Raw genomic sequence first — 22,504 nt, 5'->3', positions numbered from 1 at the left:
GGAATGTCTTGCATCCCCTTAAATGTAAGCTATCCAGTCTTTCTTTTCAAAGGAGGGTGAAGAAAGAGGAAGCTGCAGTACATTTTTCATCAATTTTTTAATATGCTTTTTTATAAGATAACTTATGGGGGGAGAATATTCACATGTAACACGAGACCAAGGTTTAAATCTCTCCTTTACAGGATTTGCTAAGACGACATGAATTCAGATCACACTTAGGAAAATCATGCGCTACTCAGCAGGCTTTAGAGGCACTTTCACTTTCCCCATGGCATAACGCATATTGTCTAATTGTACACAAAGCTGAACAGTTGCTGCAGGGAAGTCTGAGAAGCCAAGTGATTAGCATGCTCATCTGGGACATGCGAGACAGACTGAAAAACCTTTTCCAAATCAGAGTCTGAACCAAGACTTTTTCTGTCTTTGAAGAACGTCTCAAACACTGGAGTAAATAATTTCTATGGTAAACCCAGTGAATATTTATGTATTCCCTGAAATAGCATGGGCACAAGAGTCACAGCAATCATCTCCAGCTTTTTTTTTCAGCCTAGTGCCCAAGCAGCTAAATCTAGCTCCCCGTATTCTGACAGTGCAAGTGTCCCAGGTGCATCCACCTGGGTCTCAACTTCAAGCAGTGGCAGAAGTGAAAGTTACCTCAGCTTTAGGTACCTGCAGGAAGATCTTGTGCCTAAGGAGGTGCTTTGAAGATGCTGATGGTGTTTAAGTAGGGATTACAGTAAGAACCATCACTGTTTAACTGTGTAACTTGTTCACAGCCATAAGTGAGTAATTTTTGTGGACAAGAACCCTCTACCTTCAGATCTGAAAGCACTGCTCCAATCACTAGACATTCCTTCCATCATCATGTGCTGTCTTAAAAAAAAATATGTTTCAACTTTTGAAAAAATAAAGAACTGGAGAAAAAAGAAAAGAAGTATAAGCAAGGATATAAAAAAGAAAAGTATAAGCAAGGATATAAAGTTGCACGTGAAATTCTTACTAAAAAATCATAAAATAAGAAATCTATGATGCTGCGTAAGTATGTACAATTGGAGTAGCATTCTCTAATTTTTATTTATTTACTTTTGTATAGAACCATGTTTAATGACAATCAGATTTGGCTTTGATCTCTTGCCCTATGTCCTAAAATGCACTTTTAAAACGCACATTTTAAAAATCAACAGGTTCAGTCATGGCACAGTAATCCTGTGGGCAAATGAAGCAGCTATTATATGATCAATAACAGTTTACAAGGCACTTTGTGCATTAGTGACTGCTTTATTAAAGAGAAAAGCATTCCACATCCAATACTATTTGTTCACTATAGTCCCAAGAAAGGTTCAGAGTATATTTTCAGTGTCACACCCAAAGCATAAGATCTGCAACTGTGACCCACATTGCAAACCCTACACAGAGATTTTGACATTTGACAGAAGCCCAAGCTTTGATATGAAAGCAAAGGCTTTGGCTAGGCTTCAACTATCTGAAATATATCATAAGGGGATAAAGGAGGATTTTATATGATTTGAGAGAAGCCAGTAACTGTTTTCTATATCTGTAGTGTACATTTCACTGATCTCTGGTCATACAGATACAAGGAAAATAAGACATTTCTATTTCTGTAAGACTGATGTAATTAGGTGTGACCTCTATGCAGGAATATTCATTTTCCACAGATTTTTGCACTTTAAAACTGAAGTAGCTGGCATCTAATTCTAAGAAAAAAAAAATCATAGGAAAAACAGTTTTTATAGCCAGCTCCACTCCAGCTATTACTGAAACCTGGTTTGTTTAATAATTACAAAATCATCTAGACCTAATAGTAGTACTTCTACAAATACTACTAACTCAATGTAAGAAATAATGCTACTAAATGCAGCAAAGACTGTACAGCTTGGCCTTTGCATTAATGGTTTGATGTCCTACACTAGGCAACCAGGTGTTTTCCAGTAAGTTAACACCTGCCACCAGCTGCAAAGACTAGCGGTGAATAGTAATTTGATCCACTACCTGCTACTCTAGTCTCTGCCAGGCTGGAAATTCCTGCAGAAAACACATTCCAGTTCCCACTCCAGCAAATGATGCTAAATTATCCATGAGTCTGAGTCCTTCCATTCCTGCATCCATGGAGAAGAGAAAAGGGGATGAACATCTGTCCCCTGCTCCTTTCTGGGCTGTATTAAGAAGTGACGGTCATTTGCCTTTATTTGATCTGTTTTAAACACAAAGGGGGAATAAAATGCAAGAGGATTCTGTACTTAAGAACTATCATGAGTTGAAGTAGAAAAAGGACTTTTTGGGGAGTGGGGGTTTGAATGCTAAATACAAATGCTATAGTCTGGCAATATGTGGTTTTTACATGCAAGACACTAAAAGTATGTTTTGAGTTCCTTTTTAGTTTTCCCCAGAAAACTGGAACTTTTTTTCCTGAAGAATATTACGAATTATCTGATAAACTATTTCAGCAGTGGGAGATAACAATTTGTGAAAGCTAAAGACTTTGTGTGAAAATCTCCTGAGCTGAAAGAAACTATACAGGACAAAATCTGAAGAGGGAACAAGCCTAGAGGGTAGACAATAGTCTGAAGCATCTTTCTTGTTTGTTTACTGTGTTTCCTTTAAGTCTTTCTGAGGGCAAGTGCGATATAAACCAAAAATTCAATTTTTCCTACATTCGGCTTATACCTACAATGGTTCCTAAGAGGGAAAAGACCCATGTCTCCTGTAATGCACGATTTTATCCTTTTTTGACAACTATAAGGTGGCAGACAAGGTTAATGAGGCTCAGAACCAGCCATTCAACACTATTACAGAAAAAGACAGCAAAGGAAAAATAAAGAGTAGTGTAACAACAATATTTTCCATGAGGTGTCAGCACAAGTATCTGAACGTATTGCTAAAGCCTTGCAAGTGCTTTTTTAGGCTGCTAAGCAGTTGTAGAGGAACAAATTTCACATGTGCGATGTAAATAACCTTTCATAGTTTATCTTCTAGCTGCTCAGTACTCAAAGTGGCATTCCTCCTCACTTTCTCTTTCCCTCTCCAACCTTCACACGCACTACTGGAATTCTGTGTGGAATTCTCCTCTCTTCGCCTCCCTCCCCCTGACAGCCCTTTTCAAAATGTAACTGATATTCAATTTGCTAGCTTCACTTTCCAGCCCCCTGTAACCTGGAAAAAAAATACACATCCCACATGTCTTTCATGTTGAATATTCATATAATTAAGAGTATTTAAATTTATCCAATGTCTCCTAGGACAACTGGGTATTTAACTGTGAACTCCTATTTCATGAGAATGAAATAGGATAAGCAATGTATCACAGAGTAAGCAGGTAATGCATGGACAGTCAGAATGACCAAGAACGAATATTGTTAACACATTTAAGAAGCCTGGCATTATACTTACTCAGTAATGTGCTCTTGTATTTTCACTACACGATTTTTATATTTACTGTCCAAAAAGATGCATGATATTCTAAAAATATATGTATATATGTGGCTAGATTCCATAGGAGAAAATAATGGGATTAGAAATGGTTAAATACATAACTTCAGTCTTGATAAATAACACAAGCTTTCATGTGCTTCTTGATTATCCACTAAAGATTGTTGAACATACATTTTCAAGATAATCATTATGCTTGAAATCAAGTTAAAGAAGCATGAAGCCTACTACATGAAACGGATTACAATTACAGTACAACCTGGAAAATGAGTTCATGAGATTTTTCTGTAGTCATATTTCAGCTAATTAATGTTTCACAGGGACAAAAGAATATTTGAATACAAGGACAGGAGACCCATAAACTTCCATTTCAGGTTTCATTTCAAGTTTGACCATGTCCCTGGATAACAGCATTCAGAAAGGTTAATAAGTTGGTATTAAAAAAGAAACAACAACAACAAACAAACATAAAAAGCAAATTGAACATCTCGTATGTGTCAAACCACCATCTCACAATAACAAAGGTCAGTTTTCTCCCATTTCTTAAGTCTCACACCTGAATTTATTTTGATGACAGTTAAAATACCATACAGATGACTATGGAGGACTATTGGTAAAGTCTTAAATATCAACTCTGCATCTTGCTCAGCTGGAATGCAGAGCTACCAGTAGGAATGTAGATTGCACTGGTAGCTCCCAGTTAATTTTTTTCTGAAGTTTAATATACAATGGCAAATTTTATATTCTTGATGAAAATGTGAAGCAGAAATGTCAGGCAACATGGATCAACAATTTGATCAGCCTCACATGTGAACAGAACTCCCCAACAAACTGTAGCTTCTCAGCACAGAATAAAAGTTTATATTATATAGTTCCTTGAAGACAATTCAGTGACTTTTTCTCTTAAATGCACACATGAACAGCAATATCATACATTTTCATCTGAGGATTTTCCTCTATGTGAAAAAGTATTTCTTTCATAGACATTAGTCCTTCTAAAACAGAGCCACTTCATTTGCAAACTAAGAAAATCCTAAGAATGGAAACAGAAATGTGGCAATTTACTCACCTGCATTGGAGCCTGTCAAGTTGTAACGTGCATTTAGCTTTTTAATGATATTTTCATGGATCTGATACCAGTCACTCTCTGTGTTGCACCTAGAAAAGCGATAACTTTCTTAATTCTGAAATAAGAACACAAGTTTTTCAGACCGGCTTCACCACATATCTCTAAACAAATCCCCTTTGGTTCCCAAAATTAGTAACACAACAGGAGCGAATAAAACCCCATGAAACGGTCTCAATGGAAAGGGTGAGAGTGCTCTTACCATTTGAGAAAGGCACCATGGAAATACCTGCTTCGTGTGGCAAAGGGTGGGAGAAAGATATGAGCAATTACGCTCAGGAACTCAGCCGTGACCAAATTCATCATCTGTATAGATCTATCCTTCAGCGTGAAACCACACAGAAATCTATCTTGTGACACTCAAGAGGAGACACAGGTCTCAGAGCTGGTCTCAGCAAAGAGAAAAATCTGTGCTCTATACTTCAAAGTTATTTAAAACAGGATGTGATCTTCAGGAGGTAGTCGGTGAAAGAGCAATTTAAATTTCAGTATACATTTAGAAAATAGCTGCTTTTCCATAAGGAAAAACTGACCATGTTCTAATGATCACTTCTCGTGGTTTAGACTGGCGTTAGTCTTAGCATCAAATCTGGTTTTGAGTGATGTTTCTTCTTCCACTGTTTTTGTTATTTTAAAACAAACAGGCAAAAAATAAAAACAAACCAGAATATAATAGGCAGACAAACCTAACAATTTGTTAACCAACAGTGAACACCTATTTGACTTTAACGTCCTGGGAGTCAAATAAGAGCCAGCCCACATGTCCACTGTCACACTAAATGGCTCTTCTGCAGCGCTGATTACAGCGGCTCTAATCCAGCGCAGAGGGATAGAGAGGAGAGGAGAAAGGCTGCCTGAAAGACTTCCATGCCTTCAAGATTTGAGTGCTAACCCTGGGAGGGACAGAACTTCCTCATGTGTACAGCAATGCATCCCCTAGGTTTACGTACTTAGGATAGACCACTCCACAAAACAGTTCTTACTATAATGTCCAAGATCAGCAGGACATTACATGCACTGTGTTGCTACAACTAGAAAATTGAACTTTCTTCCAATTATTATCAGCCCAAATCCATTATTTAACCAATCCTCATTTTAAAATCTACTTTCGATTTTTCATTCTCCAGCACTATCTTTTACACTTTTGTTATTGCCATTATATAATTGTTTCATTACACAAAGAGATACTCTGACTGCTTTTTTCTGTAGTTATAAAGTACTTGCTCTAGCTGCCTAGGCAGCACAAGGTGTTTAAACAAGTCCTAAACGAACTTCATGTTGCCATAAATATAGCGCTCCAGAAGCTCTTACAAGGATGTGAAAAATGCTGACACACACACAAAAAATCTAAATGTAACCTTTATCTTTAATATTATCCCACTTCGTAAACACATCTGTAGAACTAGCCAAAATTTCCAAACCATGACAAAAAAAAAAGGAAATAAATTAGCTACTACACTTTTTTGGAACAGAAAGGAGCTACAGCTATTTACTCGCACTGCATTTAACACCACTGCTTCTGAAGCAAACTGACTCTAAGATACTTCTAAAAATTAAGAAAAAAATATTCCTTACATGTATACTTTTAAGACGAGGTCATCCTTTGAATCTCCTGCCAGCAAATCTGCAATACTGAGGACTGCACAGCCAAAGGGCCGTCTGTATTGTACGTTGCAGGAATTTTTCTTTTCTCCAGCTCCCATTCGTCCTGCCAAACAAAATACATATTTGATAATCCATGGAACTGTCTCTCTCAAAGCCACAGAAGGAAGACAGAGAGCAATCCAGCTCAGTAAGGTGACAGATCTGAGTAGACGATGCCAAGTGTACTCACCGCAAATCTGGTCCATCTTTATACTACGATAGGATAACAAACGGTACAGGAAGTCCACTAAATATGCGATGATCTTGAAAGGTCTCAGACCAGAGGTACTGCTCATCCTCTCCTGACCTCCACACAACAAACTTTCTGATACCCAGTGATAGCACACTCATGGCACCACCAAATTAAATTTAGAGTTCAGACATGACAGAGTGTTCAACATTTGCTGTCCAATAAGAATTATTTTACTGTGGTTGTTCCTACTCATGATTTATACGAGAGGTGTTGCGATTGAGCCATTATAATTTAGTAATCAAATGCTGCTTTCAAACAGGCAACTGGCTGGCAAGGGGATAATCGACCAGCTGCAGAAAAATCAAGCAGAGATGAAACACGGGGCGGAAAGGTGACAAAGGGCAGAAGTATAATTTATGATAATGAAAGAAAGAAGGCAGCCAAGGAAAACAGATTTGAAACAAAATATTTTTCCTAGCCTTTTCTATTTGATTTAAATACAATTGATCAATTTTCTCACTGTGTTCCTGGCATTTGCAACTGCTCTCTTTCTAACCATTTTATTCAATTGTGCACTGGCAGCTATGTGTCTTTCCCACCAAGTCTTAATTTCTGACAAGAAAAGCCTATGGTTGCGGTCGCTGCAGGGCGATGCCTCCTCCAAATGTTCCTATGCGTCACAGCAGCTAGAAGAGTAATTGTTCATTTTCATACCACGCAGCATATAAATCTTATTTTAACTGTTTAATATTTCAGTTGTTCATTTATAAACTTGACTGAGAATATATTTGAAAAGTATACAATAGGAAAAAATCTACTCCTTATTCTTCTTTGAAGCATTGATTCTTACCAAACATACTTACATTACATCAGAGTTTACCATACCTGTTCCCAATCCTTGCCAATAAAAACAAAACACAATATTTTGATACTCTGATGAAATACTAGAACAGCATGAAAATACCAGGAAAAATTACTCCTCAAAGCTGTAAAATAGTGTTTACTTTGTAACAAGTTGTTTCTGAACTCAGCACAAGTTAGGGTGACTATGTTTCAAACCAAAATATCTTTCAAAAATAGGAACAAAAGTTATATTTAGTACTGCACTGATGCAACTGCAGAGGCAGTTTACAAAGAAAACAATATACCTAAGAGGTCAGAAGCAGACCCAAAGATTATTGTTTCACATCAGTACAGCCCAGAAGATAACTTCTTAAAATAAATACCTAACACAAACATACACTTTTCTTCCACTTTGATCTACAGGACTTGATCTCTTGTCTATAGCATCAGCAATTAAAATTATTATGAGACTTTCTCCACTCCTTTCCCCTCTCCTCCTTTTTCAAGGGGTCAGGGAGAAGACAAAATTTATCTGAATAATTTCAGACATACATCAGACATTATACACTAATTAGGTACATTAAATTTCCAGGCAAGTTTTTCCATGAACAAAGGATGCTCGAAATTACTCTCTTTGGAACAAGAATGGACTCCCCAAAGACAACTCCATCATTTTAACACAGTTCATATTTGACACTTTCATTTTGTTTTGTGATAGTAACAAAATATCCTGCATCTAAACTCAGTTAGCAATACACTTAAAAATGACACAAAACAATGCTGAGAAATCCAAAGCATTTTTCCATCAGAAGTCGGGCATTTTCTTTTCCAAAAATTTATTCAAAGGCCTAGCTAATCTAAGAAATCTCAAAGCTGACCCCAAGCAGTTTTCTTTTTTTTACTGTCATACGTCTAAAATATACGATTTCTACTCACAGACAATTATACCTACCTATTCGGATAATGTGCACAGTGATATAGATGTCCTTCCTGAGTTCACTGCTACCCAAATCCTGCGCAAGATCAGAACCTCGTTATTTCTGACTCCTGATTAACATGCGACATTTAAAGAGATCTTTACACACTGCTTTCACTGCCAGTGAAAATGATGTGAGCAGTGAGTTCATTTACACAGCATTAACAAATTATCCCTTTAAGACTTTAAATTGGCAGTCACGCACTCAAAACAACTGTCCTAAAATATCACAGGCTAGAATATGCTGTAATGCAACAAAATCAGTGGGAGGACACAAGAGACTCGCTGTGTGCCTTGACAGCAACGATGCATTTGTGCAAAATTCCTGATATTCTGAAAGTACAGAGCGTGCTGCACAGAGAATCTTTTGGGTGTAAAATGCACAAGGAGGAAAACTCACTGGTCCTTGTTGCAGGGAGACAGACTGGTAGTTATGCCCACGTGGAAGCTTAGATGAGTTCCACATATTGCCACAAAACATTCAAGTTGGGAGTTCAACAATGCACTTCACCCGGCCTTTAGAGTTATGTTCATAACAATGTAAAAGCTTAGGGAGCAGTTCCAAGTCAACCACAGAATAACAATTTAATCCAACTTCTATTTTCAATATCCAGCACAACAAAGCTTGAGAGTAGGAAGAACTCACCACAAAGAGAGAACAGTGTCTTTCAGGCTTTTCTGGACATTTTGGCAAACCATTTCTATTCAGTCTTAAAAAAAATCTTTCACTGTAAGAAAACAAATATGACAGATATGTTGAACAACACTACAGCAAAGTAGATCTCATTTTGATCTTTCCAGATGCAACCTTCCTCAAGATAGAAAAGAATTAAATAATTTCTTTCCAGAACTCTCAGCTGTATCAATAAAAAAAAGGAGAAACTAGTGGTGATTTACTTAATCATCTAACAAAATTACTAAAAACTCTATACAAAATAGAAGACTGATTGTCATTTGGAAAAATGCTATTGTATAACCTGGTACACAGAGAAACACAAGCAATAAAATCCATTTATCCTGGAACTGAAATTATATACGTAGTACGTTGGTATTGATTCTTGCTAAACAAATGTCAACGTTGTCACACTTGCATTCAACCGATATTTGTTTTTATAGATAGGAAGATGATCAGTGGGGACATTTTTCCTACTTAACTCTATCAAAATCTCTCTCTAGAGTATACTGATTTTAGCAGTCTTGTAAGAGTCTTGGAAATTCCAGCAAGGCCAATTTCATTTTCAGAATCCTGTTTTGCAATCTACTCTGGGGTGCTAAATGCTGCAGCTGATATAAGTGCTAATACCACTAGTAGGGAGATGCAGAGAATTCTTATTTCAGAATAAAAGACGGAATAAGTTCCCAGTGAAGGAGAAATCATTTTTTGAAAAATTCCTTTTTGATAGTAGGTTCATTATGGATAACCTCTGAGCAAACTTGGCAAATCATGCATGGAAACTTTATGAAAAAAACCAAGCTCTCCATGCTTTGTATAATTTTCTCCAAGACACGGCCTCATAGGAAACGTAACCATCATATTCCTGCAGTAAGAGACGTGGAAGATGGGAAAAGCAAAGAAGTCAGAAGTATCATGTACATTTCTCTCTGTGCTCTCAGCCCCAGCCAGCCATTTGAGTGTGCATACCCTGTAATGCTCAAATCAAAACCAAAATTTCCAAAGTGGAGCTAGTTTTTTTTCTCGGCTCTACCCACCTCTTCTGCTTATCCTGGAGGCTAAACATGGTTCACTACTGCTCCGTACCATCCACAGCTTTTTAAAATGCAGCTGGAAAATCACTAGGAATATGTTGGATAAGATCCAGCTCAATAGAGACTAATTAAATCTTTATTTAACCGGTATTTGCCTTGTAGAAAATCTGCATCGATCATTCACAGAATCAGTCATTCACATTGAAAGGGACCTCAAAAGGCCTCTAAGTCCAACCTCCTGCTCAAAGCAGGGTCAGCTATAAGGTCAGATTAGCTTGCTCAGAGCTTTACCCAGTTGAGTCTTGAAAACCTTCAGTTATGGAGACCACACAGCCACTCTGGAAAACCCATTCCAGTGTCTGACTATTCTCAATTTTTTCCTTATATCCAGATGGACCGTCTCTTGTTTCAACTTATATCCCTTGTCTGTCATTATCCCACCATGCACTATTGATGTTATCGATCTTCTTGTAGGTACAGGCAGGTGACTTAGCTCCCCTCAAAACTGCTTCTTCTCCAGCCTGAACAAGCTCCACTGTCTCAGCCTGACCTCCCAGGGCAGGAGCTCCTGCCCATAAACAACATGAGGCTTCTGCTGAACTCACTTCAGTTCATTAATATCAGTCTTGTACTGAAGGATCCAAAACTGGCACGGTCTAACCAATGCTGGGCAGGGCATGATCGCTGCCCTTAAGCAACTGGCTGTGTTCTTGTTGATGCAGCCCAGGATGCTCTTACACTCAAGAGCACAATTCTTAAGACCTATATCTGGAGAATGCCTTATATTTTTATATGCCAGCTGTCCCTGCTGAACCTACAAACACTTAAAACTTTTTAATTGTGATTATTTGAAAGCATTTGTGCAATCCTCAGCTATGCTATAGCTAAGCTATAGCTTTTTTATCAGACAGCATAAAAGGCAGAACCTAAGACTGGTAGAGTTGAACTCAAATACCTCAAAGTGCATGAAAATGCTATTTTCTCAGAAACATTCATGTTTTATGATACAGCCAACTTCTACAGCTTAGGTCTCCATGGAAACTTTAAAATTGAGTTTTAAAGACTGTTTATGTGAGTGTATTTTTACAGAGAAACAAGTTGGTATTTTGCTGTTGATTTAAAAATGGTTTTCAAAATAATTCTGCCCTTTCATTTGGATTTAGCTCATTTGCAATATTAGAAAATACAGTTTAAAAAAGTACAGAGCTTTGTTTATAGGTCTCATACAAAGTTATTGTACATTGAACAAGAATTATTATATTACCAAAGCAGCTAAAGCTTTAGGACCCCATTATGTTGGGCACCATGCAAAACTGAATAAAAAGAAAAAAGTCTCTGTTCCAGCAGTAACAATACAGCTTCTGTGCACTGAAGCCTGAGTGCATTGGTATGTGTCAATACAAATTTGGCCAATACAAGGTGATTCTGAATGTTACCATCTTATCTTCAGTCTGTAGAACTATTCAAAAGTAATACATACGCACACACCACTTTTCACTACAATTTTGTCTTTAAAGCAACCACTAGACATGTTGGTTCAAAAAAAGCCAACCATTCAACAAGAAACTGTCTTGCTGTGGATAAGCTGTCTTCATAATTTACCTATGAACTGGCAAATACCAAAATTAACTGGGACTGTACTCTATATTTACTGAAGCTTACATTCTGCAGAAACAAAGGCACATCTTTTGAAAGCTTCCTACTCACATCCACTATGATATGAAATTTTCAAGCTCTGCTTATACTCACAGACCATGAGATTATGATTCACAACACAATTAAAAGCCAAGGACTTTTGTCATGCCACAAAGAAACGCACTGATTGCAACAGACATGTAATGGTTATGCAGATCTAATTTCCTCATTTGAATTTGAAATTGTTAGACTGAAGCACAGGACCCAGTGGCAATGAAAAAGGCAAACCCAAAACAACAAATAAAAAAAAATCTTAATCCCTGTTCAGTGCTTTGATACATTTTTTTCCTTGAAACGTATCACAGTACCAGTGAGAGCTCAGATTAAAATGGTTATCTTTGAACATTACCAGGGAGCAAATGCAAGCAGTTAGACTTGTAAGATTATGCGAAAAAAATGGCAATGTTACATCTAAGTATAGAGAGCATGTGTGTTTATATACCATTTCAAAGGATTTCTATAGAGACAAACGGGTTAGAAACCGGTTGAGGAAAGTAAACAACCTTCCTGAAACAAAATAAAGACACATCTTTCCCAAGATCTGAAAGTTTGGCTTCAAACAGCAGCAAAAGCTCCAGAGGGTTAAATCTAGGGCTAGTATCTTACTGCACAGCAGTTCTCAGCAGTCAGTTACACGTACACATACATACGGCAGATACACAAGCAGTACCCCAAAGCAGAAATACCTTCCCTTTGTATTGAGATGATTTGATTCTAGTTTAGACTGCCATGAATTTTTTATGAGCACCAATCTTGCCACTTAAACATGCTGTACACATTTAAACTCTGCTGTCTTCCCGCTGAAAATAATGAAATAACTAATGCTGGAGAGATTAATTTAAGAAGGTCAACAAGGGATTTTTGTACCGTAACTTCCCGTGTATTAGTGAAGTAACAATGTGTTCCAAATCAACACGCATTTAAAAGAAACACAGCCACGAACTGTTCTATTTTCATAAGTGACCCCTACTTCCTTAGTACTAGCAGGAAAATGTTACCAGTCACATTACCAGTCTAGACAGATTGCTTGTTCTATGATTTATAAACACGCTATCAAAAAAGAACCAGCCAGATTTATACCACACGGCTTATTCTTGTGGTAAAGCTACGTCATCAAATAGTCATAGCTCTCAGTATAGCTTCACTTTCAGACATCTTTATATAATGCTCTCTACTTAAATATAGGTTACAGTGATTTCTAAAGCAAACAATGACAGTAAGAGAATACTGCCACATAATTCACCAGCTCAAGCTTATCGCATTCCAGAACACCGTTAATGGGCGTTCATGAAGAACTTGAATCTGAATTAACTTCATTTACAGCTAAAGGCTCATTGACTTCAGAAAACCACGATCAGATACAAAATGTTACCCTCATACTTAGTGGTGAAATGCAGATAAACGTGGTACACCATGTCATAAGTTACTGAAGTAAAGGTAATAGAGCTTTAGAAGTATATTCTTAATCAGAGAATAACTGAATGATAAATGTGCCAACATGACTTAGCAGTACAAGCTGTTCCACAGTAAGTCAGCCCCTGTATTTTATCTCTGTTATGCACTTATGAAAAGGAAACCCAAATTTCTAACTGTAAAATAAGTAGCAATGAGCAAAGGGAGAGAGAAAAGGAAGAATGAGTACTATAAAAATAAGATTTCAGCCAATTTCAGATAAAGATTAAAGCATTAACACCAACAAAAATAAAACAATATTATGATGTTATATTAAAGCTTGTAATTCCACCTCTCCTAGCCATGCTGACAACATGGGGGAAGAATAAAAACATTTTCAAATGCTAGCTTTATGCTGTGGAGCCCAATTTCACTTGGTTAGCTGTACAGTTAACAAGGAAAAAAGGAAAAGCAGAAAGGGAGATGGGAGGGAAAGAAAGCCAGACATATGTAGCTACATCAAGCTCCTGCTCCCATCTTCTATCTCTTTTTTAACTGCCTTGAGAAATTCGTTTTTACGAACACACCCTACATTATTTTAGATATTTGCACCTGCATTTTAACTGAAAGGTGGCATCGCACATTTCTTGAAAAGAGTTAGGAAACAGTAATATTAAATTATTTTTGTGAGGTACCAGGAGCCAGAGGAAGACGATACAGGTTTTAAAGACAGACAGCATACTGGAATCTATCAGCAGGTATTTACAAGTAAAGAAACAACATACACCAGAAGCTGGAGCTCTCACTGTTAGTGAGCTTAGTCTGCCACCACGGATAAACATTTTGCAGCACAGCATTATCAGCGCACAGACCTACAGATCCTTTAAGCTGAATTACAGTCTTGATTATTATCCTAGTCACTGACTGAGGCAACAGCATGGATACAAGCAGATTTGCTGCATTTTTCCCCAAAGATAGAAATGAAACTTGAAGAGAGCAGGAGGAACTGGTAAAAGCGAAAGGAAACAATAGCATTTAAGAAAACTCTCCTCCCTCCAACGACACCTGGGCTCCCATGTATTCGTCGCCGTTTGGGGGTTTACAAACGGCAGGTCTGTATTTTTGCGCTGGCCCTAACGTGCCTTTTGCCCGTAGCCAGCGCGACTGCAACCTGTTCTCAGCAAGATCATCTGTGAACCCCCCAGAATACCACTGGCGTTGAATGTATCTCATCATTTCCTAAATGTGTCGCAAATTTGTCACGGCTGGTGCACACATCCCTACTCTAACGCTGCGTTCATTTCTGAACGTAACTAATGGTTGAAGCTCCACCAGCTACAAGACAGGTCATCTCTTGCAGTGCTTTCATCATTGCAATTAAAACCAATTATTTCTCCTGTTACTTTTCCATTTTTACACTACAAACAGTAAGAGGGTTATTTGTTAATGCATATGAGAGACCTAACTGATAGCATAGGTTGGTTTGTCTGCTTTAAAGAAGCATCTATCTACACAAGATCAGATCAAAGAGCTATATAAGCTAGCACCCTTACTCCAACCACAGCAAGAAGATAAATTTGAGATATCTTTAAAGAGTAGATAGGTAGGAACATTTGTTTCACTGAATATGGGTATTCATGAGAGGAACTGAGCTACATCATGAAATACAACTAATTTCTAACACACCGTCACACCTGGAAATGCACAACTCTACTTGTTGATTTGGGGGTATATAAAAGATACAATTAAAACCAGGCTCTGTCTCCCCATAAAATACAAAACTCTTTCAAAAGCATTTTCTTGCTTGACCTCACTCGTGCCTTTTTTTTTAGAAACTCATTCCTACCATATCTACCTCATTTTACTTATCCACAAATGTAGTTATTTTGCTGCAAAGTCACATGCAGCAGCTCCCGTACAACTGCTGAATAGGACAGCCTGGGCAGTCAGGCCAATGCAAAAAGGCTGGCTGAAATGCCAGCTCCTCAAAAAATACTTGGAACGCTACCCTGAAGTAAAATGTTATTCTCTTGCAATTCAAGAATGGTCAGTATTTAAAGAGCAATTTATCAAAAATGTCTCATTAATGACAGCAAATTACACAGCACTGCACAGAGTCAGATTACATGAATGATTTGTAAAAAGAATTATTATTAAAACACCTAGAACCTCTTAAAGCCAGGGCAAACCCTTTTGATCACCTGGCAATGAAGGGCAATAGAAGTCTGTAGAAAAGACATTTATTACAGAAACTCCCGCAAGGCCAAAACATTTGGCAGGAGGATGCAGCGGTGCCAAACATTCCTTTCATGCACATTCTTCTCACTACATAAATCATATCTGCTTATACTATTGCTGTTGATGAATCTGTAAAACTGAGCTACCAAAAAAAAAACCTTCTGAGGGATAAATAAAATATATTTTTGCTATTGCTATCTGAAAGCTAAAAAAATATTAAATACTAATAGGTACAATGGAGAAAGAGGACAGACCTATAGAAATCTTTGTAAGATAGCAACCCACTGGTTTTGAAATTTCTCATTGGTCATGGTATGGTCGTTTGAAGAGTTTCTAAATCCAGAACAGTTTTCAGGTCAAAACCAGACACAAAGAAAGAAAAATAAAGTTAAATCCTCCTCACACTATAAGGTGAATAGCCTGAATACTCACGGGGTGTCTCAGAGGCTCAAGTTCCCATGTTTGATTATTGCATCTTGAGTACTTTATGGGTCGGGCTATTAGTTACAGTGTGTGTCTTTTTATTCTACTTTTGGAACTGTTTTCTTTGTAAAACAACAAATGAAAATGTAATTAATAGGGCACACTGACTGACTAGGCCAGCACTTTAGTGTTCTTACCTCTGACATGGAGGAACTCCACAGCAGGCTGTTCAAGTCACTATTCTCAAGCAAAAAGAATTATTCACCTGAGGCACATCCTTCACATTTCCAGTCTGACTGGGACCAAGAAACAACTTTTTTGCTAATCTCCTCTGACGACTCCTACTCCAGAATTTCTCCTCATCTAGGATCCAAGCAGAGGAGAAGCCCTATGATTTTTACTACTTTACTACTCCTGCCAAGAAAAGGCCGACTGGCTATATATGTCCCGACTATATTTCTGCACGTAGGAATCTTTCTGCTCACAATGAATAACTGGAAAAAATGAGGCACATTTTCTGAAGGGAAGCTTTTGAAATTTCTGGAACTTCAGGCTTCTCTTTTAAGCTGCTTTTTATAACCCTGTGTTTACTTCCAATTACAAGCACACCAAATACATTCTTGTCCACAAGGGCAAATTACCAGGTGTCTTAAAGCCAATAATGAAATAATGAAGCCTATTTATACACTGAGTGTGTATATATATCTATATCAATATAAAGGATGACATAAAAAATTAAAAAAATAACAACCACATTCACAAGAGTACATACCAAGTTACCCATCTAAAGAGGTATTTTTATTTCAAATGCATAAAGGATTGTTAACAAAGCAGTGGCTGCTCTCTTGCCAAAGTGATCTCGTTTCCTACGAGGTGTTTCGACCCTCCTGCTAAAATCAGGACTACCTCCTGAATGAGCAGGAAGTAAATAAAACCAGGTTGGTTTTGGTTTATCTTGTTTCTGAGGAGGGACAAAACAGAGTAATAAGTGACTAAACTAGAATGGAGGACTCTTAAGAGTCTGCTAACCAGAAAAACTAAGATGCTTCACCCTCCTGCATCTATGAGGTATAGTTACATACGCATTAATTTTGTGTAATTCACTGTAGCACAGTTTTAATACTGCGCAAGATGAGATATTTTGGTGCACGTTGCACAGGATACTGAAAAATAACACTGAGCTATCCTATGCTGTGATCCAGTAAAAGTGTAGATTATGCTTTTCTGAAATATTACAAAGGAAAAGTAGCCCTGAGCTAGTTCATTGCTTCTGGTTCCCACAGGTTGCTCCCTCTACCAGAAACTCTGCTAGCTTCTTTAGCTCGAATCCCTGTCCTGCATAGCAGGCACGTTTGCGTGGAGAAAGTCAGGTCCAAGACTACTTCAAGACAAAAAGCGTCCATGGATACTGTGGAGGTATCCGAGTAATAATTTCCAAGGAACAATATTAATGAAGTGAATGTTAAACACATTAAAAAATAGTATTTTAAGGGGAAAAGGCAGAGTAGCCTACCACCTAATGATAGTTTAAAAATTATAAGGAGCACCTAGATTGTGTGTTGCATATGATATGGCATTGTACCCAGCACACTTTCATGTACACACATCTTTTTCTTTACAAAAACTCTACATTGCTGAAAAACTACAACAAAGTCCAGTCTGAACTCTGCCTCTCTAGTCAGTGTTCACTTCTCCCAGAAATTCTGTGCTATTGGGATAAGGCAACTTAAGTCTGAGATACAGTTAAAAACATATCCTTAAACAACTGGAAAAAAAAAAAAAACAACCAACACATCTACTTTTTCTTCCCCAGAATATCAATTCTCATAGATAATGGTAGAAACAACCCCCTCTCTTTATGCAGAGTTATTTATTAATAAAGCCTCTGAATTTCCATGGCATTCACAAACACAAAACTTAAATATCAAACAATCAGATATTGTAGATACAGGAGTAGAAAATCTGAATATCAACTAATATGCGTGCATGTATGCACATATATAAAAATTCTTTCTCCCTCTCTCTCCAGCTTTTGTATTTGAAATACATTGTACCATCTAAAATGATTTCCAAATCAGGTTTTAAAGTGCTCTCCCAACCATTTCCCAAACCCAATTTGTTCTCTTCTCTATGTCAGAACAAAATAATCAAGGATCTGGAACAAAGATGAAAAGGAACAATAGACACACACATCATATGCAACAAAAAAAAGTCCAAAATAACATTTCTAGCATGAAACACCTGCGTGATAAGCATGCTATGAAAAGAACCATGAAGAAGCTGAAATGGATTAGCAGGTCATTCTGAACTGAAACTTCTTGATCAACTTGATAAACTTCTATGATGAAATCATTGGCCCGGTAGATGAGGAGAGAGCAGTGGGTAGTGTCCACCTGGCCTTCATTAAGTCCTTTGACACTGTCTCCCATAAAATCCTCCAAGAGAAGCTGGGCTAGATGAACAGACAGCAAGGTGGCTTGGAAACTGGCTGAAGAGCCAGGCCCAGAGGGTGGTGATCAGTGGCACAAAGTCTAGTTTGTGATCCTTCTCCCCTCTAACTCAGCGCTGGTTACACCACACCTGGAGTACTGTGTCCCCTTCTGGGCTCTCCAGTACAAGAGAGAAAAATACATGCTGGAGAGAGTCCAAGAAGGGCCACGAAGATGACTAAGGGACTGGAGGGAAAGGCTGAGAGAGCTGGGACTGTTTAGCCTGGAGAAGAGAAGGCTCAGAGGGGATCTTGTCAATATATATAAATACCTGAAGGGAAGGTGCAAAGGGGACGGAGCCTGGCTCTTTTCAGTGGTGTCCAGTGACAGGACAAGAGGCAATGGACACAAACTGAAGCACAGGAGGGTGGATCTGAGCATCAGGAAACAATTTCTTTACTGTGAGGGTGTCCGAGCACTGGCACAGGCTGCCCAAGGAGGTTGTGGATTCTTCATCCCTGGAGACATTTAAAAGACATCTGGACATGGTTCTGGGCAATCAGCTTGGGGGGGGGTGGGGGGTGGGGGGTGTGTTTAGATCAGATGACTTCTGGAGTTCCCTTCCAACCTCAACCATTCTGTGATTTTCTGATTATGTGTAAGTACCACATAAAGGCAGCACAGATGAGACAGCTGGGCCATTTGGGTCTTTATGGAAATATGGTTCTTTACATATTCTCCATCTTCTACTTCCATGAGTTAATAACTACCATGCTACAGCACTTTACCACTTGTCTTTACTTGTGCTCAAGTTCCAAATGACTATAATTAATGAACTGTTAACTCACAACAACATGTGACATTCTTCATTGGCCAGAGGGCCATCCATATGGGATTCTTCTCCTGCACTTTTTTTAATAACTTCCATAACCTTGCACTGAGTACACACCCTACAGCTTCACAAATATATTCTCTATCTCCTTTGCGGTCTAGTGTTCAACATTCTTTAGAAGCAACAAAGAATTTAACTATTTGAGTCTCCTGTGTTTAGAGTGCTGATGTCTTCTGGAGCACTGATCCTAAGTAAACTAGATATTGAAACTCAAGCATAACCCACTTAACATGCTTGAAGTAATATTGAATCTTTGAGCTCTTGCTCAAGAGAGGCTGCAGGGATATCTTCAAAGACAGACATCTTGGGTTCTCAGTAGTGAGCCTTCTGGGTAATGGAAATGTATTATCAGCTTGATTCAAGAGGTATCCAAGCCCCTCCTTGCTGCTGTTCTGACTGTCAACAATTGTCAGTTGTGTAAATTTTAGTTAGAAGGATGATTAAAAGTTGGGTTCTTTGAGCTGTGCTAGAATACAGCAGATATCAGGTCTGAAGATGCTGATGGAGGTTGCAAAAATGCATTTCAACATTCTCTTTTTATACCAAAATCCTTTAAGATTTTACAGATTAAGCTGGGAGGAGAGTATTTGTTTCTTAAGGGAGAAAAACTGACATTATGGCTTTTTTTCTGGAAAAAATAAATTAGAACACAAAGTACTAAATATTTTGACCAACAAAATATGGATTTCAACTTTCAGCTAGTGATTTAACTGATTTAAAGTATTAGCAGAACTGAGAGAAGGAAGGCATAAAAAGATTGATGATGTGTATGAATGTCACTGAAAAGGTGAGGTTGAGAGTCCAACAAAGGAAGGGTAATCTTATTCTTTGATATGGTCTAGAGTTTACACAATCATGAAGCATATAATCAGAAGCTCACAAAATAGAAAATGCAGTTTGCTTTCATTGGCCTTGGATAAACAGCCTATTCCTCTTTATGCTGCTTAAGAATCTGCCCTCATTTGAGGACAGTATGATAGTTACAAACAAGGTTGTTCAAGGTGATAGGAAAAGGAGGATTAGCATGCCAACTTATCTCTGCTCCTCACACAGATGGGGCCAGAGGCATCAATCATTTGTGATAAGATGTTCATATCATATTGACACAGGCACAAAGTGTATGTCAATGAAAGAAAATCTTACCGCACTCCGTCTTTCTGAAGTGCTGCCTTGAAATTGTCCTATTAATAGCATTGCTATTTGGAAAAAAATTATAACATTAAGGAAATGGTTTAGAAGACACTGCTATACAAGAACTGTGCATCACATTGCACATTTAAGAAAAACAATTTCTACAGCAGTATGTTAGCATAACATAGAGGCACAAACTCTACATGAATGTAAAGGTCAGCAAAGCAACTGGGACTTTGGGCAGGAGATGATGCAGCACTCTTATGCATACTCATCAATGCCAAGAACAGGGTCCGCAGTCTGAGTAGAATAAATGTAGGCAGCAGGCTTAATACCCTCCATTACTCTTTTCATAATACGCTGCCCAATGTTGTTGATGTTTTCAAAATTCCCTTAAAAAACCCCAGGCAAGATCTCTGGATAGCAATGTGCTACAAATGTGAATGTGGTCTTACAGTATCTACACTAGAAAGGTAGGTATTTGAACAGGCATTGGGATATTTGATTTTTTGAACACAGTCATCTGGTAAATAGTTGCTTTGGGAGTTTTGGGTTTTTGGTTTTGTTTTTTGTAACAGCAGAATATTCTTGTGGCAAGAAGTGAACAGTCTCAGTGAATAGCGCACATTGTCTGGAAAACAGCTAAGCTGTTACTTTGTCCCTCACAACTTCTTAAACTGATTCTATTAAAAGCTGATAAGTGAGATCTTTCCAGGATCTGATAAAAAAAAAAATCAATATATTTTTGATTAAAGGATTGGTGTTCTTAGAGCTCCAGTGTAAATGGGCCCTCTAGCTACACTAAGGTCATCGCTGCTGCAACAAACTGCTGTATTGGGTAAATGATATGAGTACACGTGGGGGAAAAGCACATACTATCGTCAGATGTCTTTTATTACTCTGAAAATCTGGCACTACAAAACTGGTAACTGTGTAATCTGTTGAAGTAGGTACTATTGGCTTTGTAAGTGTGATCTAACTGCAGGAAGAGAGGTTCATTTCATTAAGTTTTTTGCTGGTAAGAGAAGTTATCCCCAAAGCAAACAATCATCACCACACTCTTCAGTACTCTAAATGTTGGGAGTCTAAGCATCTTCATATTCTGACTTTACAGAACAGAAGCTACAGATAATTTCTTAGGAATAGAAAAACCTCAAAAGTTTCACACATCTCAAACGACCACACTTTACAATAGGTTTATAAAGCAGCTAATAAAGAGCATCAGAACACAGGATTGTTGCACTCTGCTGAAATGTTGAAAACACACATTTCCAGTCTTCCCTTAGAGCTCTAACAATGCCCTGAAGTTGTAAGTGCATCTCACATTAAATCAAGTGCATTCAGGTGTCTATAATCCCTTTTGACTCTGAAATTGTTTTTGTAATGTGCTTGTAATGGCTAAAAAAAAAAATAATCCGTTAACTCCCAAAGTAAAAAAATTACATAAGTACAGCTGAGCTACTCCATGTTTTACAGGATTTTCCCCCATTCAAACAATGATCCCGTAATATCCATGCTACATACGCTATTTTACCATCTACATGATCAGGTTGGTTTGAATCAGGTGTTCATTTTTGAAGAAAATCTTCTGATCATCTCCACATTTTGATTCACAACCCAGAACAGTCTGAGTTAGTGAACTGGATTTCTTCTGCATAAAACTAAACTGGAACATGTGGCTCTTGCCACTCAGTCCACACAACCACAGCGTTAATCCAAAGTACAACCCTTAAAACACGTACACATGTTAACATTGGGCTTAGCATGAACTGCTGCTCTACAAAGCCACTCCCACTGGCTGGCACTACTTGCTGAAGTGGGCAGCAGTCTCAGACTTTCAAACTGTTCATCTAGTTATAACAAAATTAGATGATATAAAAACAAACCAAAGCCCAGTATTAAATTGTAAGTCCTTCTGATTTTGCTTTTCTCAAACATTTGTTGAGCATGCCAGATTCAAGGAACAGATTTTATAAGAGTATTTCTTAGCAACACTAATTAACTACCGTCTGGACTCTCAATAGATCTAGATAGAGTATATTTGAGATAAAGTACTTTAGAAGCAGACTAAGATGTTGTACAACTCTAAGTAGCTAATAAAAGTTCAGCAGTGGCCAGGAAAACAGGACTGAATTGAAAGACAAAAATCCTCGAGAGAAGATGTGATCATGGACCTCTCTCATTTTCAAATACAGTAACAACACTACTCTACAACTGCATATACTAAAAAATTTTCCTTACTAATTAGTTCTACACATTAAAGTGTCATCAAGATCGCTTTTTTTGTTCTTTAAGAAAGTAAAAAGCTAAGAATACACAAACAGGGCTTGTGACCCTAAAACGGAAATACAAGTAGATGAGGAACATA

At 37.8% G+C, this 22,504-nt stretch overlaps 1 protein-coding gene across 7 annotated transcripts in view; it reads right to left on the bottom strand.

The window, feature by feature from the left end:
• The window catches only part of DOCK4 (dedicator of cytokinesis 4), a 260,824-nt gene that overhangs the window by 125,606 nt on the left and 112,714 nt on the right, over nt 1-22,504 (bottom strand). For 6 of the 7 annotated variants that reach the window (XM_054817043.1, XM_054817070.1, XM_054817078.1 and 3 more), the window contains exons 9-12: nt 8,876-8,957; nt 8,206-8,266; nt 6,149-6,281; nt 4,517-4,605 (exon numbers count right to left, since the gene is read on the bottom strand). The exons of the other annotated variant lie outside the window; for it this stretch is intronic. In XM_054817043.1, the coding sequence (XP_054673018.1) occupies nt 4,517-4,605; nt 6,149-6,281; nt 8,206-8,266; nt 8,876-8,957 (365 nt within the window). The remainder of the gene's footprint in view (nt 1-4,516; nt 4,606-6,148; nt 6,282-8,205; nt 8,267-8,875; nt 8,958-22,504) is intronic. 7 annotated transcript variants of the gene reach the window in all.

Source organism: Grus americana, chromosome 1, assembly GCF_028858705.1.
Source record: "Grus americana isolate bGruAme1 chromosome 1, bGruAme1.mat, whole genome shotgun sequence".
NCBI lineage: Eukaryota > Metazoa > Chordata > Aves > Gruiformes > Gruidae > Grus > Grus americana.
The sequence above is the reverse complement of the archived record's forward strand: the minus strand, read 5'-3'. Positions and strand labels throughout refer to the sequence as shown.